At 44.4% G+C, this 19,146-nt stretch overlaps 1 protein-coding gene across 5 annotated transcripts in view; it reads left to right on the top strand.

The window, feature by feature from the left end:
- The window catches only part of pkp4 (plakophilin 4), a 90,130-nt gene that overhangs the window by 53,925 nt on the left and 17,059 nt on the right, over positions 1 to 19,146 (top strand). For all 5 annotated transcript variants that reach the window (XM_080786512.1, XM_080786515.1, XM_080786513.1 and 2 more), the window contains exons 8-11: positions 9,509 to 9,679; positions 12,349 to 12,559; positions 14,611 to 14,743; positions 16,797 to 17,010. In XM_080786512.1, coding sequence (XP_080642638.1) covers positions 9,509 to 9,679; positions 12,349 to 12,559; positions 14,611 to 14,743; positions 16,797 to 17,010 — 729 coding nt within the window. The remainder of the gene's footprint in view (positions 1 to 9,508; positions 9,680 to 12,348; positions 12,560 to 14,610; positions 14,744 to 16,796; positions 17,011 to 19,146) is intronic.

Below are 19,146 nucleotides of genomic sequence, written 5' to 3'. Positions count from 1 at the left end.
GCCTCCATATGCTTAGGCCGTATCAGGGGTTCCTAAACCAGTTCAGCTCAAAACCCAGAATAAATCTGGTGTGTCCCTGGGACCCAAACCAAAAAATCATTATACATTAATCACTTACTCCCTATTTAAAAAATCATACCCGTGTGAAGTGAGGGGCGCTCTTATCATCGTATATCATCATGACGTAAAATAGACACTATGCCTTTTTGCTCAGACAAAAAAATCATTGTCGATGGGAATTTAATGCTTGTTTAAGATGAAGTTTGTGGATGGACGGTAACCAAAAGCTGGATGTAGGAGGGGCTAGCACCCCTCAAACATTGTGAAAATAGATGATCTAAGTGCACAACCCGTCATGTCACTCATGGCGGGTTAGGTTAGGGTTTGGGGTAGGGTGTTGGACTAATGACTGTCGGAACTTATGCCTGTACCCACCCAGACGTTATATTTGGGAGACACTGGGCTACTGTATGTCATAAACGGATCCCTCCACACAATTTGATACACCCTCTTCTCCTTTAAGGAGTGCCTTTCCACTAAAGTTGTAGGAAAACTGTCAACAGTTATATTGGGTTGACATTATTTTTACTGCACAGTATCAATTGGGTTTAGTTTATTTCGGTCAATTTTGTAGTAGCAAATTTCATAGGTAATACAAAAAAACGAAATAACATTTCTGACCAAAAAGGTATATGAAGCCATAGCTTAGTTATTTCGTCTGCCCTGGAGTATGACAGCCAGGGCATTGAGCCCATTTGTACGCTCTTGGAGTTAAAACACTTTCACTGTCACCCACGATTCAGTCAAATGTCCCTCGCCGCCGGCCATAGAAAAGGTGTCTTTTTATTTTGAAAACCCAGAAATTAAAAAAGTAAAGATTGGCCATTACCAATCTGCCAATCGATACTACATCAGTGTTCTGTTCAATCGCCTCAATCTGAGTCTCAATTCCAAGAAAAACACTGCTAAAGATCGGCGCTATTACAGGAATCTATCCAGCGGCCATCTTGGTGTGGTCAAAATATAAGAGGTCCATTCTGGATTCATAATAAACTAATAACTCTGTGACTTTGCTTAAAACTCATACAAACTCGTCCTAGACTATCTGTGACTTTGCTTAAAACTCGTCTGAACGCTGAGAATTTTACAGTGTGATATACAATAGAACACATCCTATGCGCTAGTAGCTGACAGGTCCTTTGGAGTAATTCACATGTCCTGCAGTTGATTGATGGATGTGTTGTAGTTTCTCCGCGTTGTCCTTTTTGCATTTTGTCTTCCCACTCACTGCCTCCGAAATCAAGTCTCCATCTTAACGCTTCTTCAGTTATCTTAATCTTTCTGCTGGATTTTTGTTACAGTGGTGCCTAGGCTGTAGCACTAAGCACTAAGCAGTTATAAAATTATCTCTTCAAATATCTACCATAGCCTAAATCCCCTCTTAACAAAAATTAAATATGCGTGCATTTCTGGCTTTGAGCACAGAGTGTTTTCACTCACTCACAATTCTAGGATGGTGAGAGATATCAACAGATAGAAATGAACACCAGTGACCGAGAGCTCTGGAGGTCCTTTGTTGGCAGCCTATACCCTTACCGGGGATAAGGGTTTCAGGCATAAGTAAGTGAGAATCAGCAAACCCAACATCCAAGATGTTTCGTGTTCCAGTAGGTGGAAATGTATATCGACTGCTATAGTAAGTGGGCTTATTAAGACGTGCGTGATACTGATAAGCCCTCATTAGTCTGTATTAGTCTGGTAACTGCTGCGTATATATATATCCTATACTGCACTGTTTCCAAAACAGTGTGTCCGGACCCATATGTAGGTCACAGACAAATTTGTATAGGTCGCGAATAAATACCCCTTTATTTTTTTGTTTCCTACATTTATTTTTAATTCAAAAAATCCCCCAAAAACAAAAAATCTTTCATAAGCTAGTAAAAACAAATTCACTGCAGGTCTCACAAGCTGTTGTGAGATTGTAGATTGGCTGTTTTCACTAGTTTGGGTCCCGGGGAGACATGCAATTTATCTTTTGGGTTTCAAGCTAAGACATTTGGGAGCCACTGCTATACAGTATACGTGTAACGCATACAATAAAAATCTTTCTGTGATGGCAGGCAATTCAATGATACAACAAAACTGTACATTGAACAGTGTTTGGCCACTGAAATGTATTATTAGGGCCCGTGTTCTCAGAAAGCATTGTTGTCATGGTTGAGTGCGTTGGACATCAAATGTGATGGAGTGCTTATGTTTGTAGGTTTTATAACCTACCTAGCTAACGGATAACATAATGGTAAACTTGTCTATGTCAGAAACTAATTCCTTCCGATTGGTGGTCCTCAATGAATATCCCTCTGCCTTGAGTAGGGGTGTGAGTTAGTCTGGTAAACCCTCCTGGTCGAGTGAATTCACATTTTCATGTGTCTTACACGAAAATGTTAATCACGCGACCGGGATGATTTACCAGGCTAGATAGGAGTGGATTGGTTCACAGTTGCAGTCAGCAACCGTTTGTTGATCTTTTTAGTCCTGCTTCTTCCTCCATTGACCGGTCAAAAGAAGTCAAGTGACATTCCTCTCTAAATGTTGAACTATTTTCTACGTCTGACGAGATCACTAAAACGCGAGGGGCGCTGCACATGGCAGGAAGGTGCTGGCAGCTTAAAAAAATGCTTTTTATGGACACAGCCTTTTATGCTGCCAGGACTAAATATTTTTTATGTCTTTCACTCCAGACTTAAACGGAACACTAACAACCAGCAGCATTCTTCATGTTGTGCCATTGCTGCTGGTACAGTAACATTGGCCAATAACTAATATATAGGCTACTACTAGCTGTAATTATCAGCATACTGACATCCAGTATTCACTCTTTGCTTCTCAGCCTATCTGCCACGAAGCTAATTATTGGCTCTTTAAAATGTTTTTTACCATACATTTACAATACAGGTCAGGTAGATTAAGAAAATCATTGTTATTGCACGCCAGGCGGATTACAAAAATTACACAATTGTTCCCATTTCTAGGCAGTTTTTTCAGTGGAAACGGTAAGCCTGGAGTGGTTATTTTAAAGTTTGCGTCCATCAAGGGCTCCACCCTTAAACAAGCAGAATTTAATTTCTTTCTCCCCTCCACACATTGTGAGCCATCAGCACTTATCCACCAGGTTACCATAAGGTTAATTGAGTGCTTGTGCTTAACTTCAATGCTGCCGTGGGATGCCTTCACAGATGCCCTGGTAGACGACGACCTTCAAGGTGAACTTATTATGCTGTTAACACCATTATTCTCTCCATATCGTTGCTGTTGGGTGGAAACCTCCAAATCCGTTACTATTCAGGAAATGGGAACAGAAAATGACCTGTGTTCCAACGGATCCAGTGTTACTATTAGTGCTACTATTAGCCAAAGTTATTATTTAGTCACAATCTCTTAATACTTGGAGAGAGACTTATTATCAGTAGGGCATTCATTATTTTTTTAAACTACGAAGAACTACGGAGATGCAAGTTTCTGCCCGTCAGCGAGGATATGCTGTGTTTGGTCTGTGTTGTTCTTGCATCAGTGCATGTACTGTGGTTGTATGTGGCTACCGCTACATCAATCAGAGCTGATTTCTTCTTATTTGTTGTGACTCGCATTAAACCCATCCAATTCACTCTTAAAGGGCCACGGGGGAAATGCCTTGTGCTAGATGTGCATCAGCGCGCCTTTGCGTTGTATTCCTCCGGAGACCAAATGGCAACTGCTGTGTGTTTAACCATTTCTCTGCTGTCTCCGTCGTTTGCTGAAGTCAGTTAGGAATAATCATCTCGGAGAGCCCATTATTTCACTGCCTGGTGTTGGCTCATCATTACATGCACTCACATGCACGCGTGCGTCGCGTGCACACACACACACACACACACACACACACACACACACACACACACACACACACACACACACACACACACACACACACATACATACCCACACAGAAGATATGACTGATGATATCATCTGCAGTCACAAATGGGCTTTCAGCAGTGGTGGAAAGCAACTAAGTACATTTACTTAAGTACTATACTTAAGTACAATTTTGAGGTATTTGTACTTGAGTGTCAAATCTTCAGTGCTTACTTCTACTCTAAATATTGTACTTTTACTCCACTACATTTATTTGATAAGTTGTAGATTTTGATTAGTATTGCAAAACATACATAACCATTTCATAACCATTCATAACATTTTGGCCATTTGAAATAGCAGATCTAGAAGCTCACAATGCGTGTGACACATTGTGCGCTTGTAGATCTGCTATTTTCAAAAGTTTTTATACATTTGAAAATTTGTGAAATGGGACATTCTGTATAATGAGTACTTCTACTTTTGGTTCTTTAAGTACATTTTGCAAATACCTTTGTACTTTTACTCAAGTGCATTTTGAATTCCGGATGTCTACAGGCAGAGATGCTGGGCAGTTCCAACCCAGCCAAGCCAAATGTGCACTGCTCAGCCTGCATAGTCACCTGTCTGTCTGTACGCAAGCTACTGTACACAAGCTCACAATGCTCTGCAGATGCGACACGCTGTGAGCTTATATATCGGTTATTATCGTCACGCGGCACAGTGCAAGAAAGTAGAAATCAGGCTTTCCACTTTCCCTCCCACTGCTCTCTCTGTCTGACACAAACACACGCATGCACACACACACACACACACACACACACACACACGCTTTCTTCCTCACTTTATCCTTGCCTCTGACAAACAAGTGGTTTTCATCCCTGGTGCTTGACGAGGCTGTACTGGAAGTATCTGGACAGGTCACATGGCCAGCCTCATTACTATCACATCATGCTGTTTACGAATGCCACTCAAAATGCCAATGCCCATTTCTCTCTTGTCCTCCTTGGCTCTCCTCCTCCTCCTCTCCCTCTTCGCTGATCCGCCTCCTGTCTTTCCTTCCCGTTCCCTCATCATCTCTCCATCCTACCTCTCTGCACAGTCACCGGCAGGGAAAAGCCTACCTTCCTCCCTCTGTCACTGAAAATGAAGACAAATTGTCCCTGTAATTTGGTCATTATGCCTCGTGTCCATTTCAGTGCACAGCAGAGTAGAAAAAGAGTGGGTCTGCGCCTATGGCTCCATTTTGACACTCTCTTGAGTTAAATTATCACTCCAGACTTTCCTGTAATGGCCATGAAGCCTGTGTGTAAAAACTCAACAGCACCGGCTGTTAAGTTTTTGCAGGTTCAAAATCTTTTCTTCACTATATTTTGATAATCATTTTCCACAGCATGTAGCCAACCCCCACACTCAGACTGTTTGTTCTTCGAGAGCTCTTTTTTCCTTTTCAACATTATTTTGGTTGAGGAATGCAGTCAGCTGTATCCATTTAAATGTTTGTTTCTTCAGAGCAGGAGAGGGCGCGTGCGCACGCCAAGCCGCCACCGCCCTTCCCTTTCGCCTAGCCTCTGCCAAGTGCAATCTGTTAAAGTCACACAGAGAGAGAGAGAGAGAGCCGAGGGCAAGAATTAAACGACTATAATGCATAAGGAATGCTGTAAGACGGTCTTCTATTATTTTCCGTGACAATTTGCAGATTTGCCTCTTAGAAGTGACTGTCGCATTTTCTTCTAAGAGAGGAGAATAAAGGAGGAGGGGGTGGGTGGGTGGGTGGCTGTGGGCGATTTGTCTCTAGAGGCTGTTTTTAATGTGCTGCTTGAAGGGAGACTGAGAGGGGAGAGACTCACGGAGGTCTCCCTGCAGCTGGGGCACGACGGTGTTGAGAGGCCTGACGGTGTCACCAGGGTTTACACAGGAAGAGGAGTCTCTGATGTGGCTCGATTTTGTTCATTATCTCTCCCCCCTCCCCCCACCCCCACCCCGCTCTTATTAGCCCCTCCACCCCCTGAAAAAAAGAAAAAGCTTTGAACAAGAGAAGCTGATTTCCTGCCAAGCTGCTGCTGCTATTGGTTATTGTGTGCTCTGTCTTTACATTGAAAGGCTGCCACGGCCATTGAAGGAGCCGTCGCGCAGCACACGGCAGCGGTCCCTGTCTAGTGGGGGAGAATTGCTTCCCTTCATTTACTGCTCCTTGCATGTTACTGTCAGAATGCACGCCACCTCTTTCTCAATGCTGCCAGCTTCCGTGTATGTGTCACCAAAAACGAGAAATATTCTTCTTCATATATTCTTGTATAATATATTTTATTCCATTTAGCTACAGTCCATAAAGCATCCCGTCACTTCACATTGAACCCATTATATATCACATAAAGGCATAAAGTCTTTTCTGCCTTTATTGATAGTATCAAGTGAAGATGGACAGGAAAGAGGAAAGAGACATGCAGCAAAGGTCGTCATGAACGGGACTCGGACACCTGTTGAGTTGTTTGATACTGTATTCTGTCTCAGCTCACCATTAGCATCATGCATGTCATTTACATGGTCCCTTGACCTAAAGCTGCCCACAGAGAATAGGGTTAGGGTTAGTATAATAAGGTACGAATATAAATAGTATAAATAGGTACGAATAAGGTATAGAGGCCGCTTACGGGCGACCATAGCTGAGTGCTTTGTGAGCCCGTCTGGGGTGCCAGAGCCCCTGGTTGTCCCAGGTACAATTCCAGGTCAGCAATGTGTCGATGTGTGTCCCTGAGCAAGACTCTTAACCCCGAATTGCTCCCCTTCTGTGCCGGAATGGCTGCTCATATATACTATATATACATGTAAATGTAATGTGACAAAAAACACCCCAAAGGTCTGGGGGAATATTCTTTTTTTTTCACCCTTTTTTTGTAGAGCTCCTTGCCCTGGCCTCACCTGTCCACTGTACATGGGTCTCTTGTGGCTCTGCCTCCAAGCCGAGGAAAACTCACTCATATCATCCTACCACCGCCCAAGAGGCTCTCAGATCTCTCTCTCCTTTATTCCTTACCTCTGTGTTGAAGTGTGATAAGGATCCCTCATTTAGTTGCTGTTGGGGTCATTTGCACATACCTGAAATTCTGCCCGGGGAGCAGTTAGGGGGTTAAGTGCGTGTGTAGGGCAGGGGGGGTCTAGGGCTTTGTAGTTTGTTCTAACTGGGGCTAGGGCTTTGTTCTGACTGCAGCGAATCCCAGTACCAGCTTTATAACTGACTGTTCAACACTTATTTGCAAGTGATCAGATCAGATTGGTCATTGGTTGCTGTGGTAATGACAGTGTGAGCTTAATGTTTACTCTGTTATATGATGGTCGCTTGCCGAAAATAGAAGATCTACAAACTCATGACGCTTGTGTCACTACGTGTTGAGTTTGTAGATCGGCTGTTGTCAGTGAGCGACACGTTTGTGTGAGTATAATTCAAGGCCTCAGTGTCCAGACTGAGACACGCCCGTGGAAGTCGGATTTCAATCACATTTCAAACCTCCTATGAATGTGATTCTAATCAGATTTGTTGTTTGTTTGCTGTTCACACTAAAACAAACAAAATGTGGAATGCCAGTCTGAACTTGGCCAAAGTGATGTTTGGAGCCTGGTGAGATGAGCACTGAGCAATAGGTTTCCAACAGTAGCCAGATCCACTAGGGTTCAGAAATGTGAGGTGACACACATGCACTTACAGCATGTTCTGTTTTAACTGTTCTCATCTAGTTCTTATTAGGTAGGTCAAGGGAAAGAAAACCCAGCTGTCTTGCATTGACCTTACAAGTAAAACACATTTTCTGGTTTACTTCAGCTTTGATGGGATCACTGTCCACGTTCCATTTACACTTCCATCTGTCCTCAGAAATGTGGCAATGTACAGTGAGTATGGTTGCCATATAAAAAGAGCTTATTAAAGCAAGATATGAAACCCATTGGGCCTGCACTTGTCCTTGAGCTTGCTATAATCTGAAGCTATGTCTTAATGTAATCATGGGCTGTTTTTAAACACTAGCCTATACATTAATTTGAAAGAAAACATTTGAGCCCTTCTTACAAATGCTGGAAACTAATGTGATGGTTTAATGTTTTGTCTTGAAAGAGGGCACTCATGTATTTCATGTTATGATCTCATTATAAACTTTTTATAAAAATGTTAATATGTTGCATTTTATCAGTAAATCTTATAACCTAGTTAATCTGAGTTCCCAGAAGTTTTATTTTTTAACCACACACACACACACACACACACACACACACACACACACACACACACACACACACACACACACACAGACACACACACACACAGACACACACAAAAGCAATATGCTGACTCTAGCAGAATAGCCTCTGAGCTCTGGGGCTGTGTGCATGGTAAGAGCCTAACATGATTTACAGTATGTTGCCATACACAGAGCAACAGATGTTGCTGTTGACTCGATCACAGGCCCGTTATTGTTTCACATCTGGACTGCCTGATCCTGAGTCAGACGGACTCGCCACCACAGCATGTCGTCATAGTGACCCTTTTGGCGGTGAGGTCATTTCTCTGGGGTTTCCCACCCTGGCAGGTGTACATGTGGTTCACAACAGAAGCCCAGACTGTTCACCGTGCTACACATTGCCTGACATCTGCTCTTCCTTATCCAATTGGTCCCTGTGCTTGTCTACCTTAATGGTGTAATGGGGATATAAACCTATCAGAGCTGAGGTGTGACCCCCCAAAATCGAGTATTTGGCCGCCGACAGTTTTATGAAAAACGTATGTTGCTATAGATTCTTAGTCGGTATTAATGTGCTAAAGATGCAGTGCCATGTGGGTGTGTAGGGAGAGTACAAAATTGAAACAAACAAACTAAAACAACATAGCACGGGTTGTTTTAGTTTGTTTGTTTCAATTTTGTACTCTCCCTACACACCCACATGGCACTGCATCTTTAGCACATTAATACCGACTTTTCATTTCATTTCAGTTTCATTTCACTGCATGTTCTTGTGCATGTGATGAATTCATCTGTTGTGTATATTTAGCACAGGTGTCATAACCCTAGTGACATCAGTCTGCAATGCAAATGTCACAGGAGAAATTATTCTGTGGTGACATTCTCTAAACACCATATGTCTAACGATGCCTTCCTTTCTCTCCCATTTTCGTTTTGATTGATCTCACTCCACCTACTTCTTCAGACAGGGGTCAGCAACCTTTAATGTCAAAAGAGCCATTTTGGACAAAAATAATAAATACAAAATCGGTCTGGAGCCGCAAATATATGTGAGCCGTATAATGAAGTCAACTGGCTATTAAGTATATCATTAGCCTATTGTGCAACTATGTCCAACTATTACATTCTGTTTTTTTCAGTTATCTTCTTCTTGCATTTGGAATCACTGGTTTGTTTACACAAGCCACCTGTCTGATTGAAATGACATGCATTCATATTTACTCATGACCCATAAGAATGTGTCCGTGACCCAAACATAGGTCCCAAGTCTCCCGACCCTCTGTTTGGGAAACTGTGAACTAGAGACACTCACCAGTTGTTCGGTTCGTTTGGGCTAGCACTAGCGGGCTAACTCTGTCTTCTTGTCTTTCCGTCTCCAGGACTGCGGAGCTCCTATGCCAGTCAACACAGCCCGCTGGGTCAGGACCTGAGGTCGGCCATGTCACCCGAACGCCACATCGCACCCATCTATGAGGACCGGACGTACCACGGCCCGCTGTATCGCAGCCCCAATCACGGCCCACAGGGCACCCTCTATCGGAGTGCTTCAGGTTGGTCCTGCTATTTTACCCTGCTGATAAATTTTTGTATACATAATCATGAACCTATATACAGACTTAATACATAATATAATATTAATATAATATTCTTCTGATTCTTCTTTTTGGATCATAGCAAGCTTGATTTGCGTCTAAACAATATGATCATCCCTTACAAAAAGTATGTTTTGGGTGGATTAAATGACAATCGCTGGACATCTTCTGCGGCAGATTTTTTCTTCCTGACTTGCAGTTTCCGGCCAAATCGGCTTTCAATCTAAGAGTCTCGCCCATAGAGTTATGTGGACGGCGCTCTGACCCACAACACTGTTGGCGATAAATGAGTTAATCAGTAGTGCTGTAATTGAAGTGTCGAGTCTGGAGAGAGTTTTGACTTGGAGTGAAATAGCATATAGCTGACGTGTGACTCAACAAATCTGTTTATTAGTTCACATTCCTACTATAAATGCGCCATGTCTCTGTCTGCGTGCGTGTGTGTGTAATGCACGTAACTCGAGAACCGTTTCAAATCGTTTCAAACCGACTTCAAATTCGACACACGCGTTTCACCACCCCGCAGGGAGTGCAGTGCCCGGTATCGAGTCGTTGGACAGAACCACCACAAAGGCTCTGGTCAACTCCCCTCACCTGTGCAATTTCCATCCTCTGCCTCAGCCAATTGACTGTCATGGCAACCCCACACCTGACAATTGATTACTTAACCATTCCACTTTTCACAGTTATATAATATAGAACAACAATGAATAAAGAAAATATTATTTTAAATGAAATTGCTCTTACTGGCCCAATCCTACCCGTGGCTGTTGTGTCACTTGCTGTTTGCCTGTTTCACAGCAGAGCACATAGAAAGCTGTGAAGTGGAGAGGTAGATGATGTCTCTTTAGCAAAGAGACTGATGCAGACAGCACTTAGGTCTTAAGTGGCCTCTCTTTTAGAGGAGCACTTCATGGTTAATACAAGACTTCAGGTATCGCTTGGGTGTTTGCTTTCTGTCTGGATCCAAGGCTGCTAGTGTCATCACCACGGACGTGCATACATAATATATACATATATATATGTATAACGCACTTAACGCAGGCACACACACACACACACACACACACACACACACACACACACACACCAAGTCCAGTGATACTGTACATGTGCTATTGATGCTGTGATAAAGCCCCAGCGACCCCACAGTGTGTATTGGTGGGGTGGGGTGCATGCAGTGTGGGGTCTTTGTAAAAAATAAAAATGAATCCAATTAAATTCCAGAATATTCGTTGTTATTGTTTTGAAATTACAGGGCTATTTTCCTTCGCTCAGGATCCATACATTCTTTATCCTACAGCTTGTGCTGTACTTTTTTCTTCTCGTAATGTGAGTGGGAGAGCCATTCTTTACGTTAAATGGAAATATTGATCCTTGGTCCACAACGATCAGTGTGTAGAATACAAATATGACAATGTACTATATATCTTGTGACTCTGGCAACCACCTCTCTCCACCATGGGTAAAGGAGTTGAAAATGTTTGATCAAATCAAATTTGATATATTTAGGAATTGGCCTGGTGTTGCTTGGGAAATTGCAAGCACTGTTATTAAACTGCAGACGTAAGCACATAACCTTGGCAAAACGCAACGACACATAATCTTTTATTTAGTTTCACCCAGCGTAGGATCACTACCATTTATGAGATCCCTAAAATCACATTGTGAGACACAAAATCACCCTACCCTCCTATCACAGCTAGGGCAGTGCCATTCAGTGCAAAGCACAGAAGGGCACTGATGTGAGAAATAGTCTTTTTTGGAGCAGGGCTGCTTGTTGACGTCTTGGTTTCTGGTAGGGGGTGAGGCTTCATACGCACATGCCCAGTCTCTGCTTGATGGTAGATAGCAATCTGACCAGAGCAGCAGTCACGCTGCCTCACAGTCACGTGGCTTCTAGGGAGCAGGGGAAATACACCAGCTTGTGTGTGTGTGTGTGCGTGCGTGCGTGTGCGTGCGCAATGCTAGGTCACAGTATCTCTTGGAGGAGAGTAATAAGCAAATAGAAGACATTGGAAGATGGCAGACGGGAGATGCTCTCAGATAGGATGTTTGGCCGCGTACGGAAACATATCCTGTCTCTGTGTGTTGTTTGTTTTCTGGATGGGATTCCACCTGTGGGGAGTCACTGCTTCTCTGTCTGGCTTTTAGACGCGGTTTCGGTTTACTGTTGGCCTGAGCCTACAACAGTGAGTGGAAAGCAGTGAGAGAGGTGTGAGTTTGAGGGATAAAGGAAGGGATTTTGTGCATCATCTTGCTGGTTGAGGCCACCAGCCCCCTTCTGTAAACCTGCAGGATCCCACTGGCTTGTAAAACAAACAACAATGCAAATGGGCCTTTGAAGACGGGAGGCTTGTGCACCGTGGCATCATGGGAGCTGTGTTTTATCATCATCACTAATTGGTTCCAGACGGGCAGGATTTGCTTCACCTCTCAGAGCAGGCGTGAGTGTGTGTATTTTCTTGTATGCCCGGTGTTTAGCTGAAAAGGTCTTGAGCGACAACACAAACCCTCGCTGGTTGGTCGGTGTTGTTTGCATGTGTCCTTACTTCTGCCTTAAGTTTCACAGTGGAGGTTTTATCTGGTTGTTATTTTCCTTTTCTTTTCGTCTCTTCCGGCACTAGGTGTGGGCAGCCTCCAGAGGAGCTCCAGCCAGCGCAGTGCCATGACCTACCAAAGAAGCAACTATGCTCTCAACGCGGCGGCCACTTACGCCGATCCCTACCGCTCTGCGCAGTATCGGCCGCCTGACCCCACCTACGCCCGCCAGGCCATCGTGATGGACGACAGCGCCACCCGCTCACCCTCCATAGACAGCATACAGAAGGACCCGAGGTAAGGAAAACAATTTAAATGTTGGTGTGTCTCTAAGCAACGATCAGCAGCCAGTGCGGTGTGGTGTCGCGTGAATCAGCCAGCCATGAGCGCTACTTAACGCTTACAAGGCGTCTCTATTCTGCTGGGTCAACACTGGTGTCCTCTTACTATTAAAACAGCGAGCCATCCACAGCCTTAGCCATTAAGCTGCCCACACTACGTCTGGACACTTTACAATGGATTCTCACATGCACTGAAGTGCTGCGTCTGTTTCTGTCACATAGCCATGTGTGAGTGTAGAGAGAGAGGGGGGGTGGGGGGGTCAGCGTTGACTTAAGCGGTAAACTCCTGACCTTGCACATCAGGAGCTCTGTTGTTCACAGTCTTGTATGTTAGTGTAGAGTGGTAACACCAGTCCAGGGGAGGACAGTGCTGTTGTCCTACACAGTAAAATCCTGAGTGTTCATTTAACTCAGAGAGTGTACAAATGGACCAATGAGGGGTAACATTCAGGCTTTCATTGTGTATGCTGTGTCTGAAAACATTGAAAACACTACTCCCTACTCCCTATCTATAGGGAGTTCTCTGTAGGTGCTGTGTCTGAAAACATTGAAAACACTACTCCCTACTCCCTATCTATAGGGAGTTCTCTGTAGGTGCTGTGTCTGAAAACATTGAAAACACTACTCCCTACTCCCTATCTATAGGGAGTTCTCTGTAGGTGCTGTGTCTGAAAACATTGAAAACACTACTCCCTACTCCCTATCTATAGGGAGTTCTCTGTAGGTGCTGTGTCTGAAAACATTGAAAACACTACTCCCTACTCACTATCTATAGGGAGTTCTCTGTAGGTGAAAACACTACTCCCTACTCACTATCTATAGGGAGTTCTCTGTAGGTGAAAACACTACTCCCTACTCACTATCTATAGGGAGTTCTCTGTAGGTGACTACACTACTCCCTACTCACTATCTATAGGGAGTTCTCTGTAGGTGAAAACACTACTCCCTACTCACTATCTATAGGGAGTTCTCTGTAGGTGAAAACACTACTCCCTACTCACTATCTATAGGGAGTTCTCTGTAGGTGACTATACTGTAGTAAACTCATCTGAGCTCCGCTGCTATAAATGGCTTGGGCACTATGATCTAATGGATTAAATGACCCAGGGTTAAAACATACCAAAACCATGCGCTCTCTCCTCTCATTTTTATTTCAGTGCAATACATGATGAGTGCTTGGATTCATTACAATAATAATAATAATTCTCACTATACATTTGGTCAGCCTTACAAACTGTTGAACTCCCTACGTAGTGTAGTTCACTACAGACAGTGAGTAGTGAGTGATTTCTGGCCCCAATATCTGCATTTGAGGAAGCATGGGGAAATACAGCAGTGTATTTGTATTGTTGATTGTCAAAACTGGGTGTTTTTTTTGTTTTGTTTTTTAAGAGCTGATCTGATTGGACTACACTCAGTCTCCATACCATTGACGCACTGACAAAGGGCAATAGAATAAACTGCCCACACGTTAAACGTCAATACATCCATTTCTGTTCGATTTCCTGGGATATGTTGATGCTACTGCTCTCTCTCTCGCTCCCTCTTCAGACATCAGCATTTGCCCCATTATCAAACCATGGGACCAAATAGAGAAACTTACACAGTTCACATTCCAGTAGCTATGCAGCACTACTTCCATGTGGACAGCTTTTGTCGGTAAGACAGTGTTCTCCTACAGTACATGACAAATAACTCCATGTACCTGAACCTCCAAATGCCTGAAGTAAAATTCCCTCCCTCCCTTTTTTCTAATAACCTGTGTGGGGGGACAGCAATAATTCAACTGTATCGCATGTGGGATGTAATATATAACAGGATACGAATATAATTTCCTGGGATATACGTACGTGCATGGGTCGGCCCTGCGGGTGGTGGTGGGTATAGGGGGGTGGGGGGACAGGTGCAAGGCTTGCCAACGCGGGGTTCGGTGCGGGTGGAGGGAATTTTGTTGTTTGGTCTCTGCTGTCACGCTGATAACCTCTGTGTGCTTTTTTGTCTTGGCAGGGAGTTTGCATGGCGAGACCCGGAGCTGCCCGAGGTGATCCACATGCTACAGCACCAGTTCCCCTCGGTGCAGGCCAACGCAGCCGCCTACCTGCAGCACCTGTGCTACGGCGATAACAGAGTCAAGGTCGAGGTGGGTATTAACTTTCACCGCCGCTCAGCCAGTGGTGGAAAGTAACTAATTACATTTACTTAAAGGAGCATTCAGTTTCCGCCCCGGTAACAAGATATGCACATGCACACGCTCTACAGTGGATGACACGCAACAGGCCAACCGCACGTGCACCAAGGCCTGCCCCGATCAATCCTGATTGGAGGAAGGCTTTCTCACCCACAAACCAAAGCCGAAATTAGGGTTTTTTGACCCCTGCGGTTCACTGGGAATAGGGAGGAACTAATTATGGTCAGCACACTAAAGTAGGGAGGATTATCACAAAAAAAAGAAGAAAAAGGTGATATTTGAATTAAGTGAAATCATGGAATATACCTTTACAATTTTGTACTTTTACTCCACTACAATTATTTGAAACTTTTACGTACTACTGTAGTTACTTTGTGGATTTTGATTATTACAAAATATACATTTACCTCTTCAGTCCTATACTGTATACATTTCAGCTATTTGAAAATAGGCGATCTACAAGCTCACAATGCGTTGCGATTTGTCGGGCCTGTCGGCCTGTAGATCGGCTATTTTCAATAGATTTTTATCCATTTGAAAACTTGAAATGGGACCTTCTGCACAATGACTTTTACTTTAAGCCAATACTTCTGTATTTTAATTCCGGACCTTTACTTGTAAGTAAAGAGTAAAGAGTATTTTTATGTTGCAGTATTGATAATAAGTAAAAAATGTGAGTACCTTTTTCCACCACTGCCTCACAGGCGCACACCATGGTCTCTGACCATGCACCTCGCTCATCGGCCCACACACCAGCAAGCACCTAACCTTTCCCCAACACCTCAACCCCTCCCCTGCACTTACCGCTACGCTCTACTTTTACTGAGCACGCTGATCGATACCCATTATTTAGTGCTTGAGGGTTTCCACAACCCCCCTTCCCCCCCCCCCCCCCCCCCCCCCCCTTAAAAACTCTATTCATCAGTAGCCAGCGTGTGGAGGTCCATTTGTACGATCTCACCCTGGGGGGGGGGGGGGGGGGGGGTGTATGCACCAGTGTGTCCAATTGTGCACCGAAGACTGTAAACCTTAGCGTGGCCACTCAGTCCCCCTTTACCGCAGTGGAGTGTGTGTGGGGGGGGGGGGGGGGGGGGGGGGGGGGGGGGGACCACCAGGGTCCTCAGAGCATTCATAGAATACTGGGATACGGCTGCAAACAAGCTGACACATAGATAATCACAAAAGAGTTGTATTTTACACAATGCCGCAGATGCACATACTGTATGCACACACGCGCTCAAACACACATCGCTATTTCCGCTACAGCCCTATTCTTAAATGTAGGCAAGCTTATTTATGCACCATACAGTTATGTAGACAGTTTTAATGCCTTTCCAAGAAAATAACATTAGATTTTGATAAGGTCAGTTCAAATCAAGGTTTTACTGATATAAGGAATGTGGTTCTCATTCTCCGGTGGAAAAATATCAACATACTGAATTGTATTCATATCACATAATTTGATATAGAAATTAGTTTTTATTTATTTTTAATGGCAGCTTCATTGCTTGCTTACATTACATTTTCCAAATAACATGTTGGATTCCTCTGTGTGTGTGTGTGTGTGTGTGTGTGTGTGTGTGTGTGTGTGTGTGTGTGTGTGTGTGTGTGTGTGTGTGTGTGTGTGTGTGTGTGTGTGTGTGTGTGTGTGTGTGTGTGTGTGTGTGTGTGTGTGTGTGTGCGCGTGCGTGCGCAGCTGTGCGCGAGCGCGTGCGAGCAGATTCTCACAAGAATAAATGCTTGCCTTCACTCATGATTGGGAACCTTTTGTTTTTTTACATTCCTACTTAATCTAAATGCCTAAATTGTAATCTATGGCCAATTCTTATGTGAGATTACAGTATTGATTCTGAATTACCGCCCAGACCTTTATCTCCTGCCTTTCAACTCTCTGTGCCGTCTGCAGTGTCTGGGCAGCCAAACTGCTGCGTTGGCAGTCTGGGTTCTGTTCCCTGCATCCATACCAGTGTGTGAACTCATGGCTCTCATTTAACCCCGTCCCCAGGTGTGCCGATTGGGGGGCATCAAACACCTGGTAGACTTGCTGGACCATAAGGTCCTGGAGGTCCAGAGGAACTCGTGTGGAGCGCTGAGGAACCTGGTCTACGGCAAGGCTATGGACGACAACAAGATATCCGTAAAGAACGCAGGGGGCATCCCTGCCCTGCTCCGCCTGCTGAGGAAGACTGTGGATGCAGAAGTGCGAGAACTTGTTACAGGTAAGGATGCAGGCCTGCTTGCGACATGTGTGAGGATGCCTGCGTGAGACACGTGTGAGAGTGTAAGGGCCCATTTAGACTGCAGTCAAATCTAAATGGATTTCTCAAATCCCATATTTTGGCCACGCATTTGCAAGTGATCAGATCAGATCGGTCACAGATATCGGCTTTAGTTACCGTGGCAACGGCCTAGGCATAATGATGTAGGCGCTAGTTGATTACGTTCAGGAAATGCGACATAACAGACAAGCGACAACAACAAAATCATATACATACATGCATGCATGATAACAGTGGAAAATGAAACTATCTCTGAATGTGTCTCAAGTCGGATTAGTAAAAATGGGATTCCATGTGACTTGTTTGTGTTCAGACTTCATAAAACAATTGGGATTCCAATCTGGATTTGGCACAGATCTGATTTAGGCTGGATTTGGCTGCCAGTTTAAATGGGGCCTAAGAGACGATTGTCCTTTTGTGTGCATGAAACATGCATGTGTATCTGTTAAGCATGCACACTGAACTATCAACTGTGCCCTCTCCTCCTCTTTGAATATAAATAAGTGAGTACAGCGTTCACATAGTTTCATAAGCCCATGTGGAACCTCTGCACTGTGTCACCACTCTGTATAGTAGTATCTTCCCTTTCCATCTGGCGCTGGGAAGTGAAGTGAGGTCGCATTCCAGCGCACAGCTATCCAGCACCATCTCACTGTGCATTATTCAGAGGCCTGTGCCCACATCCTACTCCAGAGTTCTGCCCACGGTGAGTGTTATGCAACCTGGACAGGGGATGACTGAATTATTAACCTTGTGGAAGTGCAAGTATTAGGGGGGGCTGCCAGCAGGTTAGAGCCATCACGCTTTAGTGAGACGGTCATGAATCTTGATTGTCATATCCCTCTCATTTCTCGGTGCGGCTCTTTGAGTTGGCTGTATCATATAATGGACTCTGGACTAAATCGTATGTGGTACCTCAGGTCTCATCACGTCCTCTATGATATCACCAGCCGTTCTTCCTTCCCTGCATCAGCTGATTGAAATCATGCCAAGCAGACAGCTTCTGCGGTCATAGGGAGTACATGGAAAAAAAGCATGCCAGCTCAAACAAAGTTGGCCATGGAAGTAGATAGGAACAACACGTCGATGTAAGCAAAACATACATCTTTTTACAGAGTTTAGAACTGTCAATTCAGTTTGGGGCTAGCAGTTAGACTAGAGCAGTGGTGGCCCAAACAGTGGGTCAGGACCCATTTGTGGGTCATGGACCAATTTCTATGGGTCACGGACCAATTTTTATGGGTCACGACTCGAGTAAAAATCCCATTTTCTTTTCATACATTTAAAGAAAAAATACATCACTTCACTAGTTTCAGTCCCAGGCAAACGTCTAATTTCTCTTTTGGGTCTCGACCTGAAATGTTTGGGAACCACTGGACTAGTCACTAGAGCATAGCAGTGACATAGGTACTTTTGTGCATTGAATATACTTGAAAGAGTGACATGGTTTGTTTTTTGCCAATGTAGTCACTGGGTTCCACATCCCATGAGTGGTCTGTGGAACCCACTGACTACTAGATTTTATTTTAAAGACTTTCTTTTTTTTATCCCACCCAATTTCTTCACCCAGTGTCAATTATATAATGCAATCCTGGGCACTACACTTCCTCTGCCAACGCGCGGGGGGGGGGCAGCGGACTGACCTCATGCTTCCTTCTATGCATGAGGAGTCCAAGCCATAGACATATAAAGGTAGACGCCCTTTCCGGCTCCTGGCCGTATGTGCTCAAGGGAGGGCAAAACTTTCCAGAGATTCCTTGCGAAGCACCGCGGAAGCATGAGTGTCCGTCACAGAGCACATGTCCGGGTCTGTGCCTTCCACACTTCCTCCCCCAGTGTGAATTGTTCCGCCCTCCCGTCAACACACATGGCTCCACTGAACTTGGCGGCCAATGAGGCATCTATTCTTTTTTATATCTATGGTCCAAGCTGCTTCTTTTTGCCTGACGGGGGGAATTTCCCTGGTTGGACGTAGCGCATGGAAGGAACACGTTATTCCAACAAGTTCCTTTCCCCTCCATCAGGCGCCCTGGCTGGTATTTTAGAGACCAGGATTACTGCATGTTTTTTGTGAGG

This window comes from Protomyctophum bolini (assembly GCF_963924005.1).
Source record: "Protomyctophum bolini genome assembly, chromosome: 16".
Taxonomy (NCBI): domain Eukaryota; kingdom Metazoa; phylum Chordata; class Actinopteri; order Myctophiformes; family Myctophidae; genus Protomyctophum; species Protomyctophum bolini.
This window is presented reverse-complemented; position numbering and strand designations above follow the sequence as displayed.